Source organism: Corapipo altera, unplaced genomic scaffold (genome assembly GCF_003945725.1).
Source record: "Corapipo altera isolate COAL_440 unplaced genomic scaffold, ASM394572v1 268, whole genome shotgun sequence".
Taxonomy (NCBI): domain Eukaryota; kingdom Metazoa; phylum Chordata; class Aves; order Passeriformes; family Pipridae; genus Corapipo; species Corapipo altera.
This window is the reverse complement of record NW_020884901.1, coordinates 9,580,062-9,605,649: the sequence shown is the minus strand read 5'-3', so window position 1 is coordinate 9,605,649 and position 25,588 is coordinate 9,580,062. Positions and strand designations below refer to the sequence as shown.

Sequence of the window (25,588 nt, the reverse complement as noted above, 5' to 3'; positions counted from 1 at the left end):
CTGGTGTTCCAGTGGTTTGGGAAGTGATGTCACCCCAGCCCTGCTGAGCTCTGCACCCCTCGATGCTTCCTGCTGGGGCTGGACCCTGCTCACTGTGCTGGGTGGGGTCACACAACCACTTCCCCTGCACCCTTGCAGGGTCTGTGCTCCACTCCCCAGCACCTCCTGACCTTCCCCTGGGGAGAGCAACCCCGGAATCTCCTGCTTTTGGAGGATTTTGAGCAAAAAGTCCAGCTGTTCTCATGCATCAGCTGCTGCTTTTGCTGCCTGCAGTTCTCTGAGCTGCTGGAGTTTCACTGCCAAGTTCTCCTTTCCACCATCCAGTCAGGGGGTCACTGGGGGCTCCTGCTGCCCATCAGCTCTTCCCTGGGGAGTCTGAAGGAGCTCCAGTGCTTCTGCTGCTCTGCCACCGGCCTGGCCCTCCTGGGAGGACAGGGTAAGTCTCCCCCATGGCTGTATGTGAGGCTTTATTTGTGTTATATTGTAACAGGAATCAGCTTCTAAAGGTAAAGCTCTCCATGGGCGTGACCCCACGAAACGCTGTTGGGGTTTGTAAGGGCTGAGACAGGTGAGGGGGTTTTATAAATAAAGGGCTCAGAGCTGCAGGGTTGGATGTGGGTCCTGATTCCTCCCTTTCACATCCAGATTAGCTCTAAGTATGGAATCACAGCATCACAGGCTGGGCTGGGTTGGAAGGGACCTTAAACCCCATCTTGTTCCAAGTCCCTGCCATGGGCAGGGACACCTTCCACCAGCCCAGGTTGCTCCAAGCCCTGTCCAACCTGGCCTTGGACACTTCCAGGGATGGGGCATTTCTCCTGCTGTTCTCCAGGCAAGTTTGTGGCTAATGGTTTATGTGATTTGCCTTCAAGTTACATGAAAATTAACTGTTTCCCCCCCCTTGCTTTGCCTTATTAAGTTAAAGCACATTTCAAATTTTGGAATAATCCTTAGGTGTTTTCTTCTTACCTCTCAAAATTCCTCCTCTCACTCACAGTACAGATGCTCTGTCTCTTTCTTTATGAAATTATTACATCTATTAAAACTTGTTTTCTACAGAGTGGGCATTTAACCCAAACTATGGCTACTGGGGAGGAAGGAAGGTCCTTTTGCCTGAGAAAGAAGCAGGAAGACAGTTTCCAAAATTCCCATTTTCTGACCTGCAGAATGATGCTTGTTTGGACTGTTTGCTGTGACTTGGGGACACACCTCCCCATCCACAGCTTATGATCCCACCAATCTGCAGCTTTTACTGAGCCAAAAGAGTAAACAGCACCTAAACCTGCTGGATTGAAATGAAATCCATGACCCTGTGGATTCTTGTCACCCTGAGCTGGTTGTTGCCACCACAGTGGGTCTGTTTTGGGTAGAAAAGAAAGGATCCCCTTGTTGCCAGCGGTTGCTCTCTGGAATGGGGTGGGATTTCTGGAGCTCTGTGGGTGATGGTGCCATAAGGCAGCCACAAAACATTATCAAAAAGGCTTTATTTCAAAAAGGTTCACTTTTTAGGAAAAATAGTGAAAGACAGAGGAAAGCAAACATTTAATGTCTGCCTTAGCCCCCTCTGTGTTAGAAGCCACTGTCCTTTGCTGATGTTTTAGCAAATAATAATCAGCCTTCCCTGACCTCCTGGCTTTGACTCCCAAATTTACCAAAATGGGTGTTAAAGGCTGGATTAAGGAATTGACACCCTGTTTCAGCCGGGCTTGGGCAAGCCCTGGTGAGGACAAACTGGTTCTCAACACCTCCTGAGCTGTTCAAGCCCCGTTCCTTCCTCAGCCCCCCCGGAGCACACAGGAAGGGGCAGTTTCATTGCTGGCTGAAGATGCCTCTGTTTAAAAACACATCAGCTGTGACAATGCCTTCAGGCCTGTTTCCTCCCTGGGATCTGTCCCTCATCCCTTGGGATGTGGTGCAGAGCTGTGGCTGCAGCAGGACAGGCTGAGAGCATCATTCCATGGAGCTGGTACCCCAAAGTGCCCTGAGCATTTTGGGGAGGTGCTGGGGTGGGACGTGCTCATACCCCAAAGGCAGAGTGAGCAGTGACTGGCACAGAGGCCAGAGTGTAAATCCAAGTGCCTGAATGTAATCACAGGGATCTGAATTCAGGATCATCCCCAGGTGGATGTGAGGCTGCCAAAAGGCCAGGGAGATGCTTCACTGCAGGAAAGTCTGGCAGCAGGAGAAGGGAGCAGGTCAGTCAGGCACTGGCTGAGTGTGCTGTAACCAAAGCTGGAATCATGGAGTGTGGGGAATGCTGGGGTCTCACCAGGCATTTAAAATGCAGAGACTTTTGGAGCCAAGCAGCAACAGCAGCATCTGTGTCATCTTTCTCCATCAGCAGTTAGTGGTGGTGAACATTTAAGCTGCTCCCACTGTTCCTGTGTAGCCCTTTCTCCTCCCTTTGTGGCACAGTTGGAGGATGTCAAGCTGAGTGTGGCAGGTTGGAATCTGATTCTTGTGAGGTTGTATATTTGTGTGTGAGAAGCAAGACTTTGGCTCCTTGAACTGTGGAAGCCAAGGTCAGTGACCACTGGAAAACCAAAGCAAGACTTTTGGCCTTTGAAGCTGCCAGGATAATATGTGGAGGCCAGGATGAATCGTGATCGACTTTTGGCCACAGATCTTCAGGATCAGGGATCACTGGAAAACCTCCCTCTGCTGCTTCAGCCCCTGTTGCCTCTGACCCAGCTCAGCCTAAAGGTGATGAGCTCAGGGGCTTCTCTCTTCCACCCCACCCCTTGCAGGTCAGCACTGAGGGTTCTCCTGAGTCCTCTCTCACCTTCATGAACCCCAGTGTGGACTGAGTGTCCAGGGGCTGCACCCACTGTCCCTCCCCTGGGCACCCTTCTCCTGCTGAGTGGCTTCTGGACCAAGCAGTGGGATTCAGGCATGATCCTGCAGTTCAGCCTGGTCCTGGGAGGTGTCCTGATCCATCCCCATTGCTCCACTCAGGCTTTCCTACCTCAGCCTTGGCAGAAAAGTAGAATTTTCTGCAACCAGTGGCCATTTGGGCAGTTCCTCTGCCAGTTCAAGTTTTCCTGCACTGCAGCATCTATTTCCAGATATTCATCTGCATCCACCAGTACTTTGGTGTTGGATGGTGCAAGAGCAAGTCCCTCTGCAAGAAATCTGGAAAGCCTGTGCTTGTTCATCTGGCTCATCCTCTTTGTCCCAGGATTGCCTTTCTTCTTCCTCCTCAAGACTTCAGTCCCAGGCTCAACAAAATGCCTGGATATTCATCTATTTTCTTCTTCCACGCCATGGTTCTTGTTTTGCTCTCTTTCCTCCTGTCCTTTGCCATTTCCCTGACTTGTGGAGCTCTGTTGGGAGCTGCCACTGCTGCAGCAGCAAGGAAAGCTCCAGAGGCAGCAGAGGGAGAGCAGGTCTCTGCAGATCATTGCAGGTCTCTGCAGATGATTGCAGTGTCTCTGGTGGTTTTTGCCACCTGCTTTGACTCCCTGCACATCTGCAGGACCACTGGCATCCTTGTGAAGTCCTGTGGCATGTCTTGGCACCTCTTGCACAGAGGAGCAGTTGCCTCATCTGGGTGTTCATGGCAAACACCTGCCTGGATCCCTTGATTTATGTGTTTGCCAATGTTTGCCAATGCCAAGGGAACCTTTCTGTCTCATTGCAAATGCTGGGCACCAAGTGAGTGTGAAAGGTCCAGGAACCACCCAGGACATTCCTGGAAGATCCCACGGGGTGGCTGCTGGAAATCCAGATCCTGAACTTCCTCCTCCTGTTCTGTCCCAGGTTCCCAGAGCTACTGTAGCAGCACTGCAGGAGTTCCAGGATTTCTTTGTGTCCTCCAGTGCTATCAAGGGCTGTTCCTTTGGGCAGGGACTCCCTGGGCTGTAAGGAAGCTCCAACTGGGCACCATTCCTGCCAGTACTGGTGGCTGAATCTCCCAAATGTGGGCTTTTTTTACAGTGGCCAGACCTTGTTGGGTGCAAGAGGGAAGAAGAATTGACAACCACAGTCCTAAACCATGAGAAGGTCCAGTGAAAATTGCCATGAATCTCGTGCCCAGGAGTATTTTGTGCTTTTTCTTTTCCATCAGGAGCAGGGTCTGTGCAGGTCTGAGTCCAGCACCCCAAAACACAGGGGACAATAACCCATGTGCAGGCACCTGGTTGTCCCTTGGCCACCCAGAAGTCAGCAGCTCGTATTGTAGTGATCCAAACTGTGGGAAAGATGGGAGTGAAATGAGTACTAGGGCAGGAGTCAGAGAGAGCAGATGCTCCTCTAGATAATGCAACAACTTGGAAGTTCAGGGTTTATTTTTAGGCTTTGCTGTAAACTTATTCTCTGAATGTGACACAGGATCCAAGTTTCACTTCCCCATCCCTCAAATCAGTCTGAGTCGTCCTTCCCCTTTCTCTCTTGTCTCTTCCTATGGAAAACCTACAGTTAACAAAGTCACTGTGACCTGCTTTTTGTACCAGCAAAGCCAGGGTTTCTGGAAAACACTGCAGGAAGTGCTGCTGTGAGAGAATGAGAGGAGGAGAGTCCTCATCTCCCAAGAGGAGATGGGCAGTAAGTCGGGATTTTCAACAAGGTTTTTGTTCCCAGTGCTCCACTTAGGTTTGGGTTTGGGTATTGTGGCTATTGGATCTGCCCCCGGGGCCACCTCTGGCCACCTCTGCAGACACAGCCTTTGCTGGCAGTGCCCTCAGGGGGGTGAGGTGGGGGCCCACCTGTGAGGAGGGTGCAGTGACCTCCCCCAGCACCAAAGCAGGGGCTGGGAGGTGCAGAAAGGTGGCTTGCAGGGGTCTGCTCTAATCTAACCCAACAAATAACCTGTTTGTCTTAGAAATCAGTGTCAAGGGCAGGGTAGAAGTGACTGAGAGACTCGTTTTCTGACTTGGTTTCTCTCTAGTGATTAATTCCTCGATTAATCCCCACCTGCCTCACCGGGGCTGCTGTGAGGCTTCACTGAATTTGTGTCTATTGTGCACCTGGCAAGCTCAGAGGAAAAGTGTTGTTCCCTGCTGGTAGAACACTCCTGTTGGATAAATCCTCTTGCCAAAGCCAGGCAGGCTCCAGAGCCCCTGCCTAAGGCACGTGGGTGACAGAAAACAGCACCTTGGCTTTGGGCTCTTTCCTAGAGGAGGAAATACTTTTGTGTTTGTGATTTGATGCACAAATAAAGGGATGTTTGCACATGCCTGTGGAAAAGGTGACTGTCCCTGTCCCCTCACAGCATTTGCCACAGTGCCCAACAAACAGATGAAGCTTCATATTTCAACATGCAGCTGAGCAAGGGATGGGGAAGGGTTGAATCAGGATAATCCCTTTTTATTCCACCAGGGAGCATAACTCTAATGGTTTTGATGCAAAACACTTCTGCAGGTCAACATTCACCTTTTTATTCTTAAGTAACTGACCATTAGTGATTCCCTCTGGACAGCCAACTGTGAAACAAACCCAGAGTTGTTTGGGCAAGTACAGGGATGGCAAATAACCAGGAATTTAAATGTATCTGCAGTCCTGCAAATGGCTGTAGCTACACTGAAACCCAAAACCTGCCCTGAGCACCCACACAAATCTTATTGTCTCTCCTCAGTTTGAGCAGTTACTCAGTGTTTAGTAACTCCAGTAGTCATTCAATTCCATGTTTGATTTAAGGGAACTTTTGGGAATATGGTTCCTATTCACTTCCTATGAGGAAAAAAAAAACCTATGAGGTTTTAAGCTTGTAATATTTTAAGGTGATTTTCTTAGGCCTTTGTGAGGTGAATTTCTGAGCTCGTAAGGGGCATGACCATACCACTTCTTGGTTAATAACCAGTAACTACACCTTGGTTAATCCAGATTATCACTGTTGTTCAGGTTTCACAAACAGCTCCTACCCAGGGGCTGGAGAGCCACAGCTCAATGTTTCAGCAGAAAGTCACACTTTGGGTGCAAACACTTCATTCTGCAGATTCCCTGGTTCCCCCCACGGGAAGAAACCCTTCCTCCCCCGGGAAACATCACCCCATTTGCATATTAATCGAGCTGCTGGACGATGAGTGACTGGGAGGTTCCTCGTGATGTCAGAGCCCTGCTATTTCCAGTGGTCACCCGCGGTGGGGAGGAGCAGGGAAGTGGTGGATTCTCCGTCCCTGGAGGTTTTTAGGATGAGACTGGATGTGGCACCATGGTCTAGTAACCACGGTGGTAGTGGATCAAGGGTTGGACTTTATGATCTCGGAGGTCCTTTCAAACCTGGCTGATTCTGTGATTCTACGATTCCATGATTCCACGACTCCCGCTGCTGCTGCTGCTGCAGGGTTGGGAAAGCCCCTGGCAGGGCTGAGGGTTTGTTCCAGCGTTTCTTTGGGATCCCAGCAGTGCCAGCCTGGCGTGTGGGTGCTGGCAGAGCCTCCTGCCCGGCAGGAACCGCGGCCACTCGCCCACATTTTCAGGTGGTGACTGGCAAAGGTGCTTCCTGTCTGTGAGCTGCCAAAGCCTCAGCACGGGCACGGAAGAGCTGTGGAGCTGGGGAGGCACCTCAGGAGGTGTCAAACCCCTGCTCGAGCAGGGTCAGATGTCCTCCCCATGCCCACATGGCTTTTGAGCATCTCCAAGGATGGAGCATCACCTCCCTCAACCCACCAGCAACACTTTGTCTAAGGCAGCCCAAGGTGCCATCACCCTCTTCACAGGGTCCCCCAGTTGGATCCATGAGCATGTTTAGGATGTCAGTGGTGTCCTGGGGGTTAAAAGGGTTTTTTGGGGAAAAAATGGGGCGTTTGGGGGGAAGAAATGGAGTTTTTTAGGAAGGAAAATGGTTTTATTAGGAAAAAACAGAGGGTATTATGGAAAAGAAATCAGTGGGTTTGGGGGAAAATGGTGGGATTTGGGAAAAAATGGTGGGGTTTGGGGAAAAATTTGAGAATATCTTTGGAAAAATGGTGAGGTTTTGGGAAAAAATTTTTTTTTTTTTGGAGAGGGAATTGTGGTTTCTTGAGAAACAAATGGGGTAAACCCATGGTTTTTTTACAGAAATATAGGTTTGGGGGGCAAAAATGGATTTTTTTTTTTTTAATATGGGGTTTTTTAGAAAAAACATGGGGGGTTTGGCAAAAAACTGGGGAGTTTTGGAAAAATGGGGGTTTTTTGGAAATTTTTTTTCGGGGGGAGAAAACGGTGGGGTTTGGGGGCAAAATGTTGGGGTTTTTTTGAGAAAACTGCATTTCTGAGGGACCAAATTGGCTTTGGGGGGGGGAGGGGGGAAATACTGATTTTTAAGGAACCAAATGATGGTTTTTAAGGAAAAAAAACAGGGAGGTTTTGGGGGAAAATGTTGGGATTTTTCATGGGGGTTCAAAATCACATGATTTGACTGCATGGTCTTCAGAGGCACCTCCAATCTCAGCCCCTCTGTGCCTCTGGACAAACATCTCCAGGGAATCCAACGGGATGGTCACTGCACCCAGAATATTTGATCCAATTGTTTAGACAAGTGCACATGTTCACCCAAAAATATTTAGTGAGTACATTAAGAATAATGAGAGTAATAGGAGTTATTCCCCTTGTGAAAGGAAAAGCACTTAAACTGCTGTTCTGTTTGATCCTTCGTTGGTGATTTTTGGATGGAAATGGAAGTTTGTTGGTGGCTCGTGCTCAGGTTGGTGTCCACCAGGACCCAGCTGCTTTCCTGTGTGTGTTGGTGGGTGGGGTTTTCCCATTTTGCAATGGTGGAGGGGACAATCTGCATTTTCAAGTTTGCTTTTGTACCCAAAACAGCTGGAAAATGGGGAAACCTGCAGGTTGGTCACTCATCAGGGGTGACTTTCAGGGAGCAGAGGCTGGACACTGAAAGGCCCCATGTCCCCTGAGACCTGCCAAGCAAGACCTTGGTGGATTTTCCTGCTCCAAACAGGAACAAAAGCAGTTTTTAAAGCTCCCTAGTCCTGGCACAAGAGGTTGCTTGAGCCTGTCAGCACCTCCAGGGCTGCTTGCTGGTGGAGGCTCCTGCAGGATAAATATTTACAAGAGAGATTTGTGTGAAAAGGTGCCTTTGAGTGTCCCAGGCACCATTTTTGGTTAGAAACACCACATTCATTGAAAGCTGCCCCACTGGCCCGTGTTCAGCCACACACTGAGCTGGCCCATGGCACCTGCTGGGGTCAGTCCTTCTAAAACTCACAAAAACCAACCCAAATCCACTTCTGCTGGGGAAGGAGTGGTCACTGCTTGCTTTTGCACCTCAGTTTCTACCTAGATCATGATGTACCAGCCTTTCCAAGCCCAGCCCAGCTAAAAAAAGCTCAGTCAAAAATCCCAGTTCCAGCCACCAGGATTGGTGGCTCAGGGACACAGGCCCCTGAGGGATGTCCCTCCTGGGGGAACTGGAGCACCACTACTGGGCAGAGTCCTGCTGCTCCTTGCCTGCCCCAGGGAGCAGCTCAGGGCATCCCGTGCCCAAGCCCAGCCCTGTGATCCCTGCACAGCTGGAGAGAACACAGGTGGTGCCTGTGGAAAGGGAAATCAGGGGATCAGCTGCAGCTGTGCCTGTACCTGGAGGGAGCAATTTGTCTGCCTAAGGAGAAAATAACCAAAAAATGGGTTTTTGCAACCACTGCAGGGAGGTGGAGGGGGGTGAAGGCCAAGCTGGCACCGTGCAGCTCCCGGGGCTCTGTTTAGTGCCATCTGCTCAGGAGAGATGGTCCCAGCCAGGGGAAATGCAGCTCAGAGACCACCAGAGAAACACCACCACGGCCCCAGGGCCCCCTGCACCTGCCTGGCAAGGCCTCACCATGCTGGGCCTCAGCTTCCCTCCCTGCCCTCGTCTGCTGAAGGTTGTTGCTGAGGATGGAGAGCTGGGTGAGGGATTTCTCCCTCTGCTTAGGGAATATTTGGGGATGCTTATCCCATCCCAGACTGTTCCCCACATCCAAGGGCTGTATCAAACCTCCATGCTGCTGCTGGGGGAGCTGTGGGTGAGGGATGGAGGGTGATCATCACCTGCAGCTGGAGGTGGGAGGTGCCCCAGGGGAGGGAGCAGCCCTGGCCAGCCCAAGGATGCTGCCTGGAGCTGGCCAGGGCTGTGGGACCCTTGCTGGGAGCACCAGGACCTGCCTGGTAAGGGCCAAACGTGGTGTTCCTTTAGCTTTCTGCAGCGGTGGGTGATGGGGGAGGCTCACAGGGGGGCCTGTGGGGCAGCAGGACTTGGCCAGCAGTGCCCAAGGGACCAGCACTGCCCCACCAGCTCCAGCCTGGGTGTCCCAGCAGTGGCTCCAGGGGGTGAATGAGCTCCCCAGGGCCACCCAGCACAGCCTGCAGCCAGGTGCTGGTCTCTGGCTTCCAGCCTCCGTTACTTTTCCAGGTCCACTCTCAGGTGGGGGCTGGTGAGGCCACCAGGGAGGGAAAGTGGATGTCACCTGGGTGAGGGACCACGGGCAGGGTCCCCATCCAGGCCTCCCCTTCCCCACTGCCCTCGCTGTTGAAGGTGAAGCTTTGGCTGTGCTGCTTCTCTCCTTTCCCTCTGGTCCCTGATGCTGTTCCTGGGCCAGCACTTGGCCATGGGCAGGACTTTCTGTTGCCCACCTGGCAAGTGTTGGAAAGAAAACTGGTGCAGAGCAAAGGTTCTCCTGGAGCCAGGGAGTGCCTGTCCCTCCTGCCTCTGCCGTGTCCCTGCTCCCATGGCAGCGGGTGTCACCCGTGGGCAGTGACCCCCTCTGTGTCAGGGGCTGCTTTAATATCACCAGGAATTCTCCTTTCCTTTGCAGCATGGGAAACCAGGAATGATTCCCCCAAAGGTGCAATAGGGTGGATGGATCCTCAGGCAGAAGGAGGCTGAAGGCTTTGAGGATGAGTCAGGATGTCCCTGGCTCTGGGGAGGGAGGCTGCCCTGGGTGCTGTGGGGAGGAGATGGGGCCCTTCCATGCTCATCCAGAGCTGCTCCTGGGGCAGCATCACTGTTGTTCTCCCAGGGGACTGTTGTCCCCTGAAGCCCCCCATGTGCCATCAGCCAAAGCAGGAGATGGAGCAGCTGGAGAAGGCTCATCAAAGGGACTGTGAGTGCAGGAAGGGGGGTCAGGTCTGGCTAAAAGGGGAAGAGATCAGCCCCAGGGGGTTGCCCAGAGCCGAAACAGGCTCTCTCTCCCACAGGACACTAAATCTGACTTTCCTTGGTGACTGTTGCTGCTCTGACTTGCCCTGTGGCACCTGAGCCTTGAGCCCAGAGGGCAGCAGAGCCCCTGCCTTCAGTGGCACCTCGGGCACAGGGAAGGGACACCTGTAATTAGACTGAGCACTGCTGGTCTTAGACCTCTTTGTGCTCATTACCAAGGGGTAATTAGTGACTTTGCAGCCTCGTGAGATCGGAGGGTGGAAGAGGGGGTTGATTTAAGGTATGAGGAGAGCCTTGCCCTGGTTGTGGGAAGCAGCACAACAGCCTGGGAGATGCCAGGTGAGGGGGCAGCAGAGACAGACCTGTTCCTTGCAAGGGGAATTTTGCTGGCAGGCTTTGGGAAGCTGAAGAGAAAGGTGCTGGAGTGACATTTTACCCCACCCTGGGGAGTGAAACAGGGAAGGGGTTGGGGCTGCAGAGAGGGGTGGGGGTGGCCCAGGGCAATGGCTGGGCTAAGGACGGCTGTGCCACCTGCTCCAGCTGGCACAGGGAGGCTCCCAGGGACCAGCTCTGGATGTTTTGGGGTATCTCCAGCCATTTTGGGGTGTTGGAGCCTTGCTGGCCAGGCTGGAGACTCAGATTTGGGGGTGCTGTGCATGGCTGTGCCCGCTCTGGCCTCGGGGCTCTCCTGCTTCGTGCCACCGGTTTGGCATTTTGGGTTTGGCTGCTGCTTGGATAAGGAAGGGTAAATCCAGAAGCACTATAATGTCCCTGGTCATGCTGAGGACAGGTGACAATGGGGGGCTGAATCACCAGGTCACCCCAGATTGGTGCTGGGAGAGAGATCCCCAAGGTTTGGGCAATGACAGAAGCTGCATTGGTAGATGTCTTGGTAGATTCCAGAGGGGGATCATGTTGGAGGCTTGGGATGAGCACCCAGATGGGGTGATAAATAACTCTGGGGTTGTTGTTGCTCTTGCAGAAGAGCAAACCTGCATCAGCCTAATCTCTGGGAGGGGGATGAGAGCCAGTGTGGATGGGGATGTTCTGCTGGGGAGCAAAATGAATTCCTTTTGAACCAATCTACTGGTAAAAGGGGTTAAACAAGGCCAAAATGAAGTGCTTAGTGAGTGTTTTCCCCCCAGACATGAGAGTTTCTCGGGCTCTGGGTTTGAGTTAAATTCACACAAAAACCCTATTAGGGGAGGTTTCTGGTTTTACCTGTGTGGGATCTGCATTGAGTTACAGACTGAAGTTCAAACCCCACTACCCAGAGCACTCAGGTGCACTGAACTGCTTTGCTCTGTGTTAACCTGCCAGATTTTACCTTTCCTTGGTGCAAAAGGCTGCAATGAGCTGGCAGCAAGGTGGTTTTGTTCAAAGAACAAAGCTTTCCCCCCCCAGATATCTACCCACTACCATATCTGCACTAGTGGCCTCAGACACAACACAGCACCTATCAGACAGCCTTGCTCTGTGCATCCAAGGCCAAACCCTGCTGCAAGAATTGCCTTTAAAGTGCTTAATTAATTCCCCCCCACCCCTTTAAAGTCCCAGCTCCTGAAAGCTTGTGATGGCAAGGGGGTGGCAGAGAAAAGCACTGGTTTTGGGTAAGCACTGACATAACAAAACCACCAACAAAGAGCCTCCTACTCTTCTCCTTGGAAAAACCCCCTCGTGACTGGGACAGACAATGTGACACTGGGTTGAACACCCCACTGGCAGCAGGGAGGGAAGTGAAAAAGGCTTTGCATTTGTGTAAGGGCTGCAAAAGGGGGGTTGCCAAACGGGATCCAGGCTGGGAAACCAGCTGGGTGAGGAGGTTGTGGTGACCGTCCCCCTTGCCCGGGTGATGACAGTTCTGTTGTGATAGTTCTATTTATGATGAAAGGTAGCTAATCTTTTTGGTGGTTTGCACTTTGTTGCCATGGGAACTTTGATGCACCTTGACATTTTTTTATGTTTAGTTTTGCTGACACAAATGCTGCTGGTCAAAAATCCCTGGGTTTGCATCCCTGGAGGCTTGGGGGAGGGATGTCACAGGGCAGCAATCATGGAAGGAACAATCACTAAGATTGGAAAAGACCTTTAAGTCCATCAAGTCCAGCTGTCAACCCAGTACCACCACGGTGTTCACCATTAAACCACAATGCTACATCCACATGTTTTCTGAACACTCCCAGGGATGGTGACTCCACCAGTTCCCTGGGTGGTCTGTTCTAATGCTTTACAACTCCTTCCATGGAAAAATTTTTCCTAATATCCAATCTAAACATCACCTGGTGCGATTTGAGGCCATTTCCTCTCCTCCTGTCACTTGTCCCTTCCCTGAAGCAAAGAGCTGGGAGGTGGCTGAGCCCTGGTGGGCTCCTGGCTGGGGAGCTCCAGCTCCCTCCCTAAAGAGATGAGAAGGAAGTTTGCCCCTGGAGGATTGGTTTTGGCAGAGATCACAGGGGAATTTATCCTTGTTGGCCAAGAAACCCTGGGGTGCCCTGGCCCCACACCTGCCCCTTCATGAGCTGGGGAAACCCTGGTTTGTGGCTCCCCAGGCAGCCCTTCCTTCCCGACTGTGGGTGACCCAGGGAAGGCTCAGGTGAGATTCAGCCCAGCTGTTCATCCATCTAACAGGTTTTGTGTTCCTACTCGTGCCTGTGCTGCTTTTTCTGCCTCAGCAACCTGCAAATTGTAGCTGCTTGGCCAGACAAGCCCCTTTCACTTTGGCTTCCTGGGCTTGTGCCACTGTCCCATGCCCCCTCTTTTCCTCCAGTTTCTTTTCCTACAGCCTGAAGTGACTTCCAGAGGTTTAAAAAGTAAATTCAAATGAAAGCCTGGCAGGGGAAAACTGCTTTGGGTTTATACCTGGGATTTATTCTGTCTGGGGGGTCATTCAGGGGCTGCATGAGGGTGCTTAGGGCAGCTGAGGAGGGGCACAGCCCTGTGCCCCTGCCCTGAGCCCTTTCTGCTGCCTGTGGGGAGCAGAGAAAAATGTACACACGACCCTAAAGCTGGAAATAACCTCCAAAATGTTGCTTAGCCTGAGGAAAAGAAGGCTCAAGGGAGACCTTATTGCACTCTACAGCTGCCAGACAGGAGGTTGTGGCACGAAGGGGGGGGGGGGGGTTGGGGGGTGCTGCCCGGGGACAAGCGAGAGGACAAGAGGAAACAGCCTCAAGCTGTGCCAGGGGAGGGTCAGGTTGGACATCAGGAAAAAATTCTGCACAGAAAGGGTGGTCAGGCATTGGAAGGGGCTGCCCAGGGAGGTGGGAGTGTCCAAGGAAGGACAGGACTTGGCACACAGTGCTCTGGGCTGGGGGACAAGGTGGGGATTTGGCACAGGGTGGACTCGATGACCTTGGAGGTCTTTTCTAATCTCAGTGATTCTGGGAAAATAATTTGTAAGAGTTTTCTGCAAACAGACCCTGATGCACTGTCTGTGCTGTGAGCAAGCTTGGGCTTGTACTGGCAGCTCACACCAGCCCCATGGGGCTGGAGGAGAGTCACTGGCCCCTACACAGGGTTTCTCTGTGACCTCAAGCAAGTTCCCCGTGCCTCCAGGTCGGTGGGTGTTGCAGGGTGTTGTCTCCCCATCGCTGAGGGGACACCCAGCATCCCACAGTGGTCACCCAGCAGAGGTGTGAGCGTGGGAGGGGGGGTGTCCTCCCAGACCAGCTGAGCCAGGAGCTGCCAAACCCAGCCTGGGTGGCACATGGAGGAAAGGGCAAGGCTCCAGCACCTTGGCATTGAGTTGCTCCAGGATGAGGGCTTTATCCCTGGCTGTGAGGTGGGGAGAGGCAGCTACACTCACCCCAGGCCAAATACCCCCTTGTGTGTGTGTGAAGGCTGAGGGACAGCAGGGAGCTGCTTGAATCCCTCCTCACTTTGTTCAGAGCAGGGTTTGAAGCCTCACCAACCCTGTGCCGTGGGCTTTCCCTGCCTGCACTGGGCTGGCACTGCTGGATCTGGAGCCACAAGTGGGTTGAAGCCTTCCCAGGGGGATAGAGGAGGAAAATCATAGTTTGGGGTCTCATGGGCTTCCCTCATGGAGCAGTGAGTGCACTGGATGGGCTTTCCCACCACGGGGGAAATGGGTGGGATGAGTCTGAGTGGGAGGATCCCACCTTTACAGGAGGGGCACAGGTTGGTGCCAGGTGCTCTGGTGGGCACCAAAGTGCTGTTTGAGCTGGGACTGTGGCACGTTCAGCTAGGACATAAAGAATTATGTGTATGCATATGTATATATGTGTGTATGGACAGCAAAAGGTACGGCAGCACTGCCTGAGCGAAGGGAAGGTGGTTTGGGTGCAAACATCCACACATCAGGAGATTTGCCATTGCTTAAATGTGTTGCAGCTGTAAAGGGAAACTGTCAGTTCAGCTGTTTTGTGGGGGAAAAGTGTAAAAGTGAGTGTGTATTGGGACAGGGGAGTGCCAGCACAGCCCCCTGAACACAGTGCTGGGTGGTCTCTGCTAAACCCTTCAGTGTGGATCTGGCCCACCTTGGCCACCTCCTGCCACATCCCAGCACATCCCAGGCAGTTCCTGCAGGCCTGGCCTGGGTCACCCACCCCCCAGCCTTTCCCACAGCATCCCCCTCATTTCCTTGGCTAAAAAAAGCTGTTTCTTCCAGCGCAGAGCACACAGGAAAATCCCCACCTGCTCTGCCCCCAGCCCCTCTAATCCCTTTATGGTGTTTGTGCCGATCCTGCTCTTTGCCTTCCCTCTAATCTCCCCACCCAGCTGTTTGGCAGGACACAAACACCGTGGGCTGTTCGGATCAAACCCAGGGAGAGGGACTGTTCCCACCTGGGGTCCCTGGCCCAGGGCTCCAGGAGGTGCTTTGGGGGTTTAACAACCAGGGACAACCCCCATCAGTTCTGAGCAGCATCCTGAATCCTGGAGGATAATTCAGAGTGCAAACCAAAGTCTCCAGCCAATATCCCTGCTTTCCAGTGTGCCCAGGGATGATCCCTCATGGGCAAGGGTGAGGAGGGAGCTGACAGCCCTCTGCCCCACTGTAGCACCAGCTTGTAGCTGGGGTGAAGGTGTTAAAAGTCGCCCCAGGAGGTAAATTAGTCCATGTTTTACCCCTCCGTGGTAAAACTTGTTGTGTGACTGAAGGTTTTCAATCTGGAAAATTTGCTAAGGGTTTATTATTCCTGTTAGACCAAATAATCTTTGGTGTATCCTGGCAAGGCTGGAAAACTCTTGGGCTGATAAAGCCTCAAAGTCAGAGAGATAAAAGCTCTGTTATTGATCTATTATAAGTAATGCATTATATTAAAAGTATTTAGGCCTTGGCCAGGTCTCCCCAGGAGGGTTCTCCAGGCATTGCTGCCTGCAGATTGATGGCCATCACCCCAAAAAAATAGGTGCTGGGAAAGTTGCTGCCTCCTGCATGGCCTGCAGCTGCTGGGTGATCCCTGTGGATACTGGGATGGTGTCCCAGCTGCCACCATGGAAGTGATGGTTGGCCTGGGCTGTAGCAGCAAAGCAGAATCAGCTTCTCTTCCTTCTGTCCTTTATCTCCAGAAACCCCTCTGTGCTGTGCCAAAGCTCTGAAAGGGCTTCAGCAAAGTCCTCTGGAGATTCAGTCTCTGACCTTTTCCTTCTACAAGGACGCCCCTGCTCCCTTCCTGCCCTCAGCTCTGACCTTGGGCCAGTCACTGATTCCCTGAGCCGGGAGCCTCGTGGTGGTTAATATTTGCTGTACCTGGGGCAGAGGGAACCTTCTGATTGTGAGGAGCGTGGGCTTGTTTGGGGGTAAAATGTTGTCCAAGAGGCTCGAGGGTTCAGGTGTGAATTGTGTTTGGCATTGCCAGTGTAACAGAGTTGATGCTACAGAAATGGCTGGAATTAGACTGTGGTGAGGTAAGACTTGATCCCAAGAAAAACTGACTAAGCAGGTGCCCACCACTGTATGGCAGAAACACTTTTTCCTGCTTACTAAAACCCTTTTTGGTAGGAAATAATTTTGTACATTTGGCAAACTGCCTCGGGTGTGGTGTTTGGGCAGGGGTGGGACCAAGGCACTTGGAAACATGGGTTAGTGGTGGCCTTGGCAGTGCCAGGGAATGGTTGGACTTCATGATCCCAGAGGTCTTTTCCAGCCTAAATGGTTCAGTGATTCCACAGCTGTGCATCCACAGGCTGCTGTCAGCCCTGCTGCCCCCAAACAGCCACAAACACAGTGTTTGTCCTCCTGGGGCTGGATGGGCTTTGACCAGGTGAGGGATTATTGGTGTTTGTTCTGCCTTCCCCTTTTGGGTATTTTGGTGCTCCGTGGTTGCAGCCATCCACAGAGGAGCTCTGCTCCCTAATCCAGGTTACTGGTGAGCGTTACCACTGCCTGGATTTCATTTCATTTTTCCATTGTTCTGAGCCCACTCAAGATGTGGAGTGTTATTGCACAGGAGGGCACATCCAGGGCTTTCTCTGGGAATAAAATGAGGCTGTCCCATACCTTTACTCAGGGAGGTGTGGGGATTTGGCACATGGACACGCTGTTGCTGGTCCTGCTGTGAAGGATGCAGCACATCAGGCTCTGGTGAGGTCTCTCACCTCTCCCCAGGATGGGTTTGAGATGCTTCCCAAAGGATGCAGATCCCTTTCTGTGCTTCCTGATTGCATGAAAGCTCAGCATCAGACCCTGCTGAGGCCAGTCCCACGGGCTGCAGGTCCCCAGGCAGGACAGAAATGGGAACAGGGAGCCCAGGACCCGGCAGAGCCGCTGGTCCCTCCAACCCCACACCGGCTCGGGCACGTGTTGCAGCGGCTCCGGGAAACGCTGCTGCACACCCAGGGGTGCATTTCCTCCTGCCCTGGGACGATTTCCAAACAGGAATGAGGAAATGCTGAGCTTTGCAAGCACACTCGTGGATGTGTCCCTAAAATACCTCGTGGAGGGAGGCGGCTGCTTTCGAGCTGCACCCCAGTTTCAGCTGCAGGAGGCCCTGCATGTCACCCGGGCAGCATCGAGGGCACGGGTGACACAGAGGAGACCCCCCTGCTGCTCCCGGGGACCTCGGGCACATCCCTGGGTGCCAACCTCCTTCCCAGGAGCTCTGCTTGGGGCCGTGCCCGTGGGCAGTGGGGTGGGTGACGTCTGGCCCGCCCGCAGCCCTCTGTCACTGATGTCACTGCCCGGGCACCAAAATTGCTAATTAAGTTTTGCTTCTCTGGCTGCCAATCTCATTTCCTGGTTCTTGTGCAATCCCAAATGCTTTCAGGTTTCTTCCCGGTTCTTTATCTGCCTGCGGGACCAAAACACCTTCAGAAGAAAAACAGAGCTGGGGTTTTGGGTCAATGCCCGGGGAGGAGACGTCCTGGGGGGGGGCAGTCAACCGTAAAGGGTTTTTTTTTTAGCTGCTCTGGTGCAGATGTTTCATTGTCTTGCAGAAAAACATTCCTGAGGGTGATTCAGACTCAAGCATGAGTCTGCCTTAAGGACCGGGGGAATTAGCAAAAACCCAACTGCTTTGGAGCCCAGTCATGCTTTAAAGCCTTTTCTCCTTTTGTAACATCGAAAAACTGCTTAAAAACCAAGGGTGGAGAGCCGCGAAAAACTACTTAAAAACCGAGGCTGGAGAGTCGCGGTGCCCTCGCCCCTTTGGGTTTGCTGGGGGTTGTTCGAAATCCTGCTCTCCTCCTAGAAAAAAAAAAAAAAAAAGGAGTATTTGAGATAACGCCCGGAGGCGCCGGCACGGGCTGTTTGTGTCTGTGCCGGTTGAGCGCTGGCACCTTTGGGGTCTGTCTGCCCTGACACGTGGGAGCCTCTAACGCAGGATCTATGGAAAACTGGGAAGGCAGCGGCGCGTTTAATTCATTCTAATTGGATCTGCGTTCGGCTCAATAGCTGGAAATTGCTGCTATATTGAAATAATCGACTCAAATTCACACACCTGTTGGCTGGGGATTTTTAGCTGACTGTAAATCACATCAGGGCCACTGCGGCGCGGGGATGTCTTGGGGGTTTAAAGGTACTTTACTACGCTCTGGTGCTTAAAAATTGTACTTAAGCTCAGCGGTTTATAGTTGAGAAGGGCTAAAGTGGGAGATTTTAGTGTTTTCCCAGTAGTTCTCCCTGGAGCCCTCACTCTTTCCTTCCTTTGAAGGAAAGCTCGGGGGGCAAACACAGCCCTGCAGCACGGGGGGCTGAAACCGGGTGGGCAGGAGTTGTCCCTGGGGTGTCCAGGGCAGGATGGGGGGAGAGGCAGTGGTAGGGCTGCCAGGCATCTCTCTGCCCCTGTCCCCAGGGATTTGGCTACTCCTATCCCCAGGCTGCCCTTGTCCTTGGGGATCTGGCTGGTCCTGGTATCTCCAGGACCACCCGGGCACCCGGATCCATTCCCAGGCATCTCACCTGCACAGGGCACGGTCCCAGAGAGGCTTTTGGGGTGCTGGGGGGAGCAGCTTCCCCAACTCCCATCCCACAGCACCGTAGCAGGGCTGGAGGGAAAAATACCCGCCGCGTGTAAGGAGGCGACCCTATATCAACAAAGCGCCAGGGGACACAGGCAGCCAGGGGGCAGGAGGTGGAAAACGGGATTTTCAGTGATTAATACTCGTTATTTTAAAATAAATATTAAGTCATTTAGCCAATACCTCGCAGTTTTTTAGAATAAAGCGATGTTTTAGCCGTATGGTAATCGTTGCTTTCAATAAGTCACATTTCAGTTTGAGAAAGAAAACAATGCTAAACGCGTTTGGAGGGTGTCCCCGGGGGTGGGGGCCGGGTCCCGGCGCTGCCGCCCCGGGGGAGGAGCCGCCCCCGCCCCGACCGCGGGCGCGTATAAAGCGCGGGCGGAGCGGGCACGGGCAGCGCTGGGGCCGGTGAGCGCCGGGGCCGCGGGTTCGAGTCCCGCGGGGGGAACCACACTGGGCTTGGAGTTGGGGGGAGAGGGGCTGGGTTGGCTTATTTTGGGGTAGGAGGTTGGTTTGCGAAGGAAATGGGCCGGGAGTGATGTGGCTGTCACCCTCGCAGGGCCGTCGCCATGTCGGTGTCACACAGCTCCAGGCTGAACAAGCTGGTGCGGGAGCAGTACATGAGGCTGCCCCAGGATGGGAAGGTGCAGGTCACCTACGTCTGGATCGACGGCAGCGGCGAGGGCGTGCGCTGCAAGAGCAGGACCCTCGACAAGGAGCCCAAGAGCATCGAAGGTAACGCCGCTGCTTATCCCTCTGGGTGATGGGTGGCATCCTAGTGGGCCCTGAGCATCGCCTGGGAAAAGTTCTGCGGTGCTTTGGGCAGGGGGAGTTGGCACTTGCTCTCCCTGGTTGCGTGGCACGGGTGATACCTGTCGCAGTTGTCTCGTGGGGTTACAGCAAGCGGCTGGGTAAACACCCAACCTGCGTCGCTGCGGTTTCCTTAATCCGTTAATGACGGGGAGGAGGAGTTCCTCGCCCCTTCCCACCAGGCAAACAGGCACTGAGACGTGTCGGCATCTGGATGGGGTTTGGCAGAGAGAGGTGAAGGGTTTGGGACTGATCCTGCCTATGCTTGATGGTGCTGGGGGAAAAGAACACACTGGTGCTCAGGGATGTGCAAGGAAACCTTTGTGGTCATCACCCCGTGGCACTCGGTGCCCTTTGGGTGCTCCATCCTGGGTCTGAGCCACCAGCACTCGGCTCAGTCCACACGTGATGTACCTTTTCCCAACTCTGCTCCCCCCTCTATCCCCCTTCTGCCTCGCAGACGTCCCAGAGTGGAATTTCGACGGCTCCAGCACGGCACAGGCAGAGGGCTCCAACAGCGACATGTTCCTGGTGCCCGTCTGCATGTTCAGGGACCCTTTTTGCCTGGACCCCAACAAGCTGGTGCTCTGTGAAGTGCTCAAGTACAACAGGAAACCCGCAGGTGAGCACCTCCAGCGTGCACCCCCCCCGGCTCCCGAGGGTCACCCATTTATTATTTAGGGTGCCGTATCCCCAAGGGGCCACTTGCCACGGACCACTGGCCTTGGGGCACCGAGCACTTGGCCCCGGGCTCTGAAATCCAAGTGCTGGTGGCGGCGGTTGTTTGCAGGAACTTGTTTTAGTGGCGTGGGGTGAGGAGGAGAGCAGCGAGACGTGGAGCTCAAGGCCAAAGGCGTCGCCCGGGTTTTGAGCTGAGCACACCCAGCCCGGGGGTGGGGGTTACCGCGGGGGAGCAGGAGCTGGGTTTTTACATGCCGGGTTCGCGGTCGCTCTCCTCGTTCGTGGGAGGCTGCGGAAAAGGAGGAAGAATGTGCCGGGCTGGCTCGGGGTGACCTTTTGCAAGCAGCCCCCGAGCGCTGGCTCTGGGCTTATCACCGCGAGCAGGAGCCTGCAGTGCCGAGTCCGTCCCGTCCCTCTGATAAAGCCCCAGACACAGGAAGGGGAGCCGGTTTGCAGGACACGCTGAGGGGCTCCCAGGGGGGTTGTTTGCCAGCAAATAACCGGTTTTTTGCCAGTCCAGCAGGGCTGCGGCCCCGCTCCGCGTGAGGGGGAGGGTGATGCACACATCTGCCGGGAGGGGGGAGGATCCTGCGGGCGCCGATGGCGAAAGACGGGGCTGGTTCCTCCTCAGACAGCCTGTCGGCCACGGGGGAAGCGTCTCGGTCGGGATTCCTGCCCGGCAGCTCCTCTGCTGGAGCAATTTGTAAAGCCCTGGAGTTGAAGCTGGGGCAGAGAGCTCAGCCCAGAGCCCCACAGGCGAGAGGGGCACACCCTCCGGGCTTTCCCAGGGTGGGTTTCTGTGGATATTAAGGGCTGTGTGGACCCGGGACGGGAGGAGAAAAATGGACCTTTCCCCCTCGTCCCGTCAGTGGAAGGGAGATGCCCCTGCTTCCCTCCAGCCCCACACTCTGGGCATGTGTTTTAGCTGCTCTGGCTTTTATTACAAGTTAAGGCAGAATGTGCAGCCTGGAGGCTGCCTGCCCACGTGACTGAAGTTTTTCAGCCTTCTTTCCCCCTCTCTGTCTCCGTCCAAGCTCTCATTCCACTGGCCTGGCACCTTGTCTCATGTCAGGATGGTTCCTTGATATCTGTGTTTTCTTGGCAAAGCCCCAGTTGCCCTGAGCACCTCCAAGGGATGAGGCAGCCCAGCCAGCTTGGATGCCCACCAAAGCCATGGAGCTGGAAAAGATAAGGATAATTAAGATGAGGCTGGTAGGAAGAGGATGGGGGTGAGTTAGTGATGGAAGATTTACAGTCTCTGTTCCCAGGTCTGCTGGATGCCTGTAGCACAGGGCTGGGATATGGCTCCTGGTCTCAGAGAATAAGAGGAGAGCGTAAGAGGAGGGAGGAGGATGTTCATGGTGCATTGACAGTGGTTTGGGGAATAGGCTAATTAACCCCTCTTGGCCTGTGGCCTGATGCTCTGGTGATGGACTAACTGTGAGGAGGAAACCAGTGAGCAGGAAGGAGGTTTCCTTGAGGCTTCTGTGGGAAGCACTTGGCAGTGGTGGAGCCTCCATCTCTGAGTGGGATGGAGCAGAGTGTGGGGGATACCTGCTCACAGCTGGGTCTAACCTGGACCTCTCTGCTCCCAGAGACCAACCTGAGACACACGTGCAAGAAAGTCATGGACTTGGTGAAGGACAGCCACCCCTGGTTTGGGATGGAACAGGAGTACACACTGCTGGGAATCAATGGCCACCCCTATGGCTGGCCCGACAACGGCTTCCCCGGCCCGCAGGGTGAGTGCCCCCTCCCTGCCCCGGCCCAAATGTTCCCTCAGCTCCCACTCTGCTGCTCAGGGGTGCTGCCACTGGTAGGCATCAGACCCCGGACCTTGTGTGCTGCTTTCCCATTGCAGCTGACACGGGGCAGGATCTGGGATGGGGTTGGGAGCTGGGAGAGTATCTGGTGCCCCGTGGCTCACGTGAGCTCACCGGCCAGACCCAGGTTGCACAAACAGCTCAGCTGCACGACTTGTTTGGCAAGGGCTGGAGAACTGGGCTGGAAAAGCCTCCTCCCCATGGCTGTTGGGGAAAGGGCTTGGCCTGGCACAGCAGCAAGCCAGCTCCTCAGATGCTTCCTGGCAGAGGGAAGGGGGTTTCCCAACCTGGCTTTTGTTTGGACTGGTTGCTACCAACATCCCCCTTCCCCCAGGGGGGAGATCTCCTGACCTGCTTGAAGGAGAAAGAGCAATATATCAAACCCCAGCAAACTGAATTTTCTAGCCATGAACAATGCTGGCTGTTGTCAGAACAATCTCAGGCGCCTGATGTGCTCAGAGGGTTAGTGAGGTGCCTCGGGGCAGACCAAGCCAAGCTTTCCTTATCTCCTGGCCACATCCCTTATCTCCTGGCCACCTCTAGGTTGATGCATTACAAGTCCTGTTTAACTGCCCAGATAAGGCTGAGGTTGCTCTGATGAACTGCTCAGCTGCTGCTCCTGGGGTTGGGGTCAGTGGCTTGATGTCCCATGGAGTGCAACAGCATTTTAATTCCCATAAATCCTCTGCCCATGGCAGCAAGTACCTGGGAGTGTGGGGTTATGCTGCAGTGGTGTTGTTGCTCCCAAGAGCCTTGCTTGGGTGGTGATTCCTTGCTCCTTTCCAGGCCCCTACTACTGTGGGGTTGGAGCAGATAAGGTGTACGGGCGTGATATCGTGGAGTCCCACTACAAGGCATGTCTGTACGCGGGGGTGAAGATCTGTGGCACCAATGCAGAGGTGATGCCCTCCCAGGTACGTGTGGGTGGCCCCATGCAGCCCATTTCCCACGATGGATACAAGTTATCATGAGGCTGGAACAACCCAGCAACTCCCAGCTCCTCTGGAACACTGAGTGCAGTGACTCCCCATGTCGGTTTTGCCTAGATGGGAGCAGTAGCACTGCCAGGATGAAAATGTACGTTTGATTTTCTCCTCGCAGAGCTGGTGTAGAGCTGGGAGCTCCCCCCTGCAGGGATGCAGGGGATGGAGGAGCCAGGACAGGCTGTGGGAGCAGCACGTGGAGTGACGGGTGTCTGAGTCCTGTTCTGCTACCTGGGCACTGGGAAGCTGGGGTGGGATATGGCTTTGGGGAGTGGTTGGGAGGGATTTGGGTTTATTTGGGGGTTAGCAGAAGGGAGTCCCTGATTGCCTTAGGCAGGTGGCCAGACTGACCGACTGTGAATCGTTGACTCCTGCTGCTGATGTGGTGGAGATAAGCGGGGGCTTGTCTGCAGCGGAGCTGAGGCAGGACTTTTAACCACCCTGCTGTTTGCCCTGACTTCTTCAGGGTCCTTCTCGGCTGCTTCTGCATCCTGGGCTTGTGCTCTGGCTGTGCCAGCAGCAGTAAATACGTCACCCTCTGCTTAATCACCGAGGGTGGTGCAACCCCGGCTCCAGCTGGGCAGGGAGCAGCCCTGGGAAGGACTAACAGGCTCCTTGTTAGTCCTCTGCCCTGTTTGCAGTCTGGGCTGGGGGTCCTGCACACCAGCAGCTCCAGCACCAGCCTCAGTCAGGCGTGGTGCTTATTTACCTCTGATTTTATTAAAAACCCCTCTGATTTGCTGTGCGTAGTCACGAGTAGTTTATTCCCTTTTTTTTTTTTTGCTTGCCAAAGCTGTTCTGTTGCTTAATTCAGTGTTCCCCATCCTTGTTGCTGATTCCCAAGGGGTAACAATCAGCCATAGCCCAGGCTGGCAGCCCTCACTGGGGGTGGCAGGGACACCAACCTGCCTGTCCTTACCTGTGCATCTGCTCTCCCCTTCCAGTGGGAATTCCAGGTGGGCCCGTGTGAAGGCATTGAGATGGGGGATCACCTGTGGATGGCTCGGTTCATACTCCACCGGGTCTGTGAGGACTTTGGGGTTGTGGCTACACTGGACCCCAAACCGATGACCGGCAACTGGAACGGCGCCGGGTGTCACACCAACTACAGCACCGAGGAGATGCGGAGAGAGGGGGGTCTCAAGTGAGTCCTGAGGGGTCCCCTGGGATGTACCTGGGAGTTGGGGTGTCCGTGGCCATGTGGAAATGTGTGTCTCCCTACTTGGGTGACTGTACCTGGGTTGGAGCTGTCCCAGCTCATTATTTTAAAAGCAGCTGATCTATGAGAGTGTCCCCTGGGCTGTCCTTGTCCCTGCACAGGAGGAGGGGGTGACAGCCTTCCTGACCATAGGAACACCCCCAAAGGGTAGGTATCAGTCTCTTCTGCCAGGAACCAGCAGCAGGACAAGAGGGCACAGCCTTGAGCTGCCCCAGGGCAGGTTTAGGTGGGACATTGGGCAGAAGTTGTTTGCAGAGAGAGGGATCAGCCCTTGGAATGGGCTGCCCAGGGAGGGGGTGGAGTCCTCGTCCCTGGAGGTGTTTGAGCAGAGCCTGGATGTGGCATCAGTGCCATGGTCTGGGTGACAAGGTGGGGTTGGGTCACGGATTGGACTTGATGATCTCAGAGGTCTTTTCCAACCTGGTTGATTCTGGGATTCTGTGAAATGGCCCAACTGACACCCCCCCCCTCCTGCCCCACAGACACATCGAAGCCGCCATCGAGAAGCTGAGCAAGCGGCACGACTACCACATCTGCGTGTACGACCCGCGGGGCGGCAGGGACAACTCCCGGCGGCTCACAGGCCACCACGAGACCTCCAACATCTTCGAGTTCTCCGCCGGCGTGGCCAACCGCGGCGCCAGCATCCGCATCCCGCGCCAGGTGGGGCAGGACGGCTGCGGGTACTTCGAGGACCGGCGGCCGGCAGCCAACTGCGACCCCTACGCGGTCACCGAGGCCATCATGAGGACAACGGTGCTCAACGAGACCGGGGTGGAGACCAAGGACTACGCTGACCACTGAGGCCGCGGGGTGGGTGGAGGTGTCAGTGTCTACAGTAGCTTCTCACGTGGGATTTGTGCCTGTGTGGTGTCCTTGGCTGCAAGCTCAGACTCTTTAGGAACCTCGCTTCTGGTCCTGTGAAACGTCGCCTTAGAAATACATATATATTTTATAGTAACAGGGAGGGGCCCAACCTATTTTCTCAACCACTTTTTTTTTTTTCTAGTTCCTGGTTTTAGGTTGTGAGGTTTGTTTTGATTTTTTTTTTTTTTTAAACTTGGATGACTTTTTTTGCCCGATGGACTTTACACTGTGATGTACATAGATCCCTACGTGGACGCTGCAGCTGCTGCTGTTTGAGCCTGGGGAGGGTGGCTGCTCTTTTTTCCCATATCTCTGTTGCAAGGAAACGATAATAAATAATTTTCCTGGCTGGGTGACAGCCGGGTTATGCTGTGGTGGGTGCGTTTTTCTGTAACCCCTGGAGCTCCATGGAGGTTTTAATTTGGGTGATGCCGGTGGATCACAGTCACAGAGCAGCCTGCACTGGCCCTGGGCAGGGGCTGGAGATGCTGCAGGATCCGTGGGACAGGTGTCTGGAGCTGCCTTGCTTCATTTTCTGGTGGCCCAAAGGCCATCTCCTTCCATCGTGATCCTGAAAGGCAAACAGAGCGATGTGGGCTGAGCAAACAGTGGCTGGGGCAGCAGCTGGCGGGCGTTTACACAGGGTGTGTGCTGCTGAGTCAGCAAAGCCAGCCCAGCACTGGGCATGGGGAGCCGAGCCCTCCCCTCTGGGGAT

The 25,588-nt window shown here is 54.1% G+C and overlaps 1 protein-coding gene and 1 pseudogene across 4 annotated transcripts; both read left to right on the top strand.

The window, feature by feature from the left end:
* The first annotated feature begins 416 nt into the window (after window positions 1-416).
* Window positions 417-25,241, top strand: LOC113950468 (glutamine synthetase). 4 transcript variants are annotated; one of them, XM_027650348.1, is made up of 7 exons: window positions 417-436; window positions 19,050-19,225; window positions 19,761-19,922; window positions 21,577-21,723; window positions 22,591-22,718; window positions 23,732-23,931; window positions 24,489-25,241. In XM_027650348.1, exons 2-7 carry the CDS (start codon window positions 19,060-19,062, stop codon window positions 24,808-24,810), a joined length of 1,125 nt encoding a protein of 374 aa, XP_027506149.1. In that variant the 5' UTR covers window positions 417-436; window positions 19,050-19,059; the 3' UTR covers window positions 24,811-25,241. The 4 variants fall into 4 exon arrangements, with proteins under 4 accessions (XP_027506149.1, XP_027506147.1, XP_027506148.1 ...); XM_027650346.1 differs by lacking the exon at window positions 417-436 and adding an exon at window positions 17,346-17,367; XM_027650347.1 differs by lacking the exon at window positions 417-436 and adding an exon at window positions 18,875-18,898.
* Window positions 2,153-3,658, top strand: LOC113950444 (annotated as a pseudogene).
* Window positions 25,242-25,588: the final 347 nt, after the last annotated feature.

Coding starts and splice junctions, on each gene's coding strand:
- LOC113950468 (XM_027650348.1), top strand. CDS start 19,060: ATGTCGGTGTCACACAGCTCCAGGCTGAACAAGCTGGTGCGGGAGCAG. Junction 19,226..19,760: donor GGAGCCCAAGAGCATCGAAG/GTAACGCCGCTG, acceptor TCTGCCTCGCAG/ACGTCCCAGAGTGGAATTTC. Junction 21,724..22,590: donor CGGCTTCCCCGGCCCGCAGG/GTGAGTGCCCCC, acceptor GCTCCTTTCCAG/GCCCCTACTACTGTGGGGTT.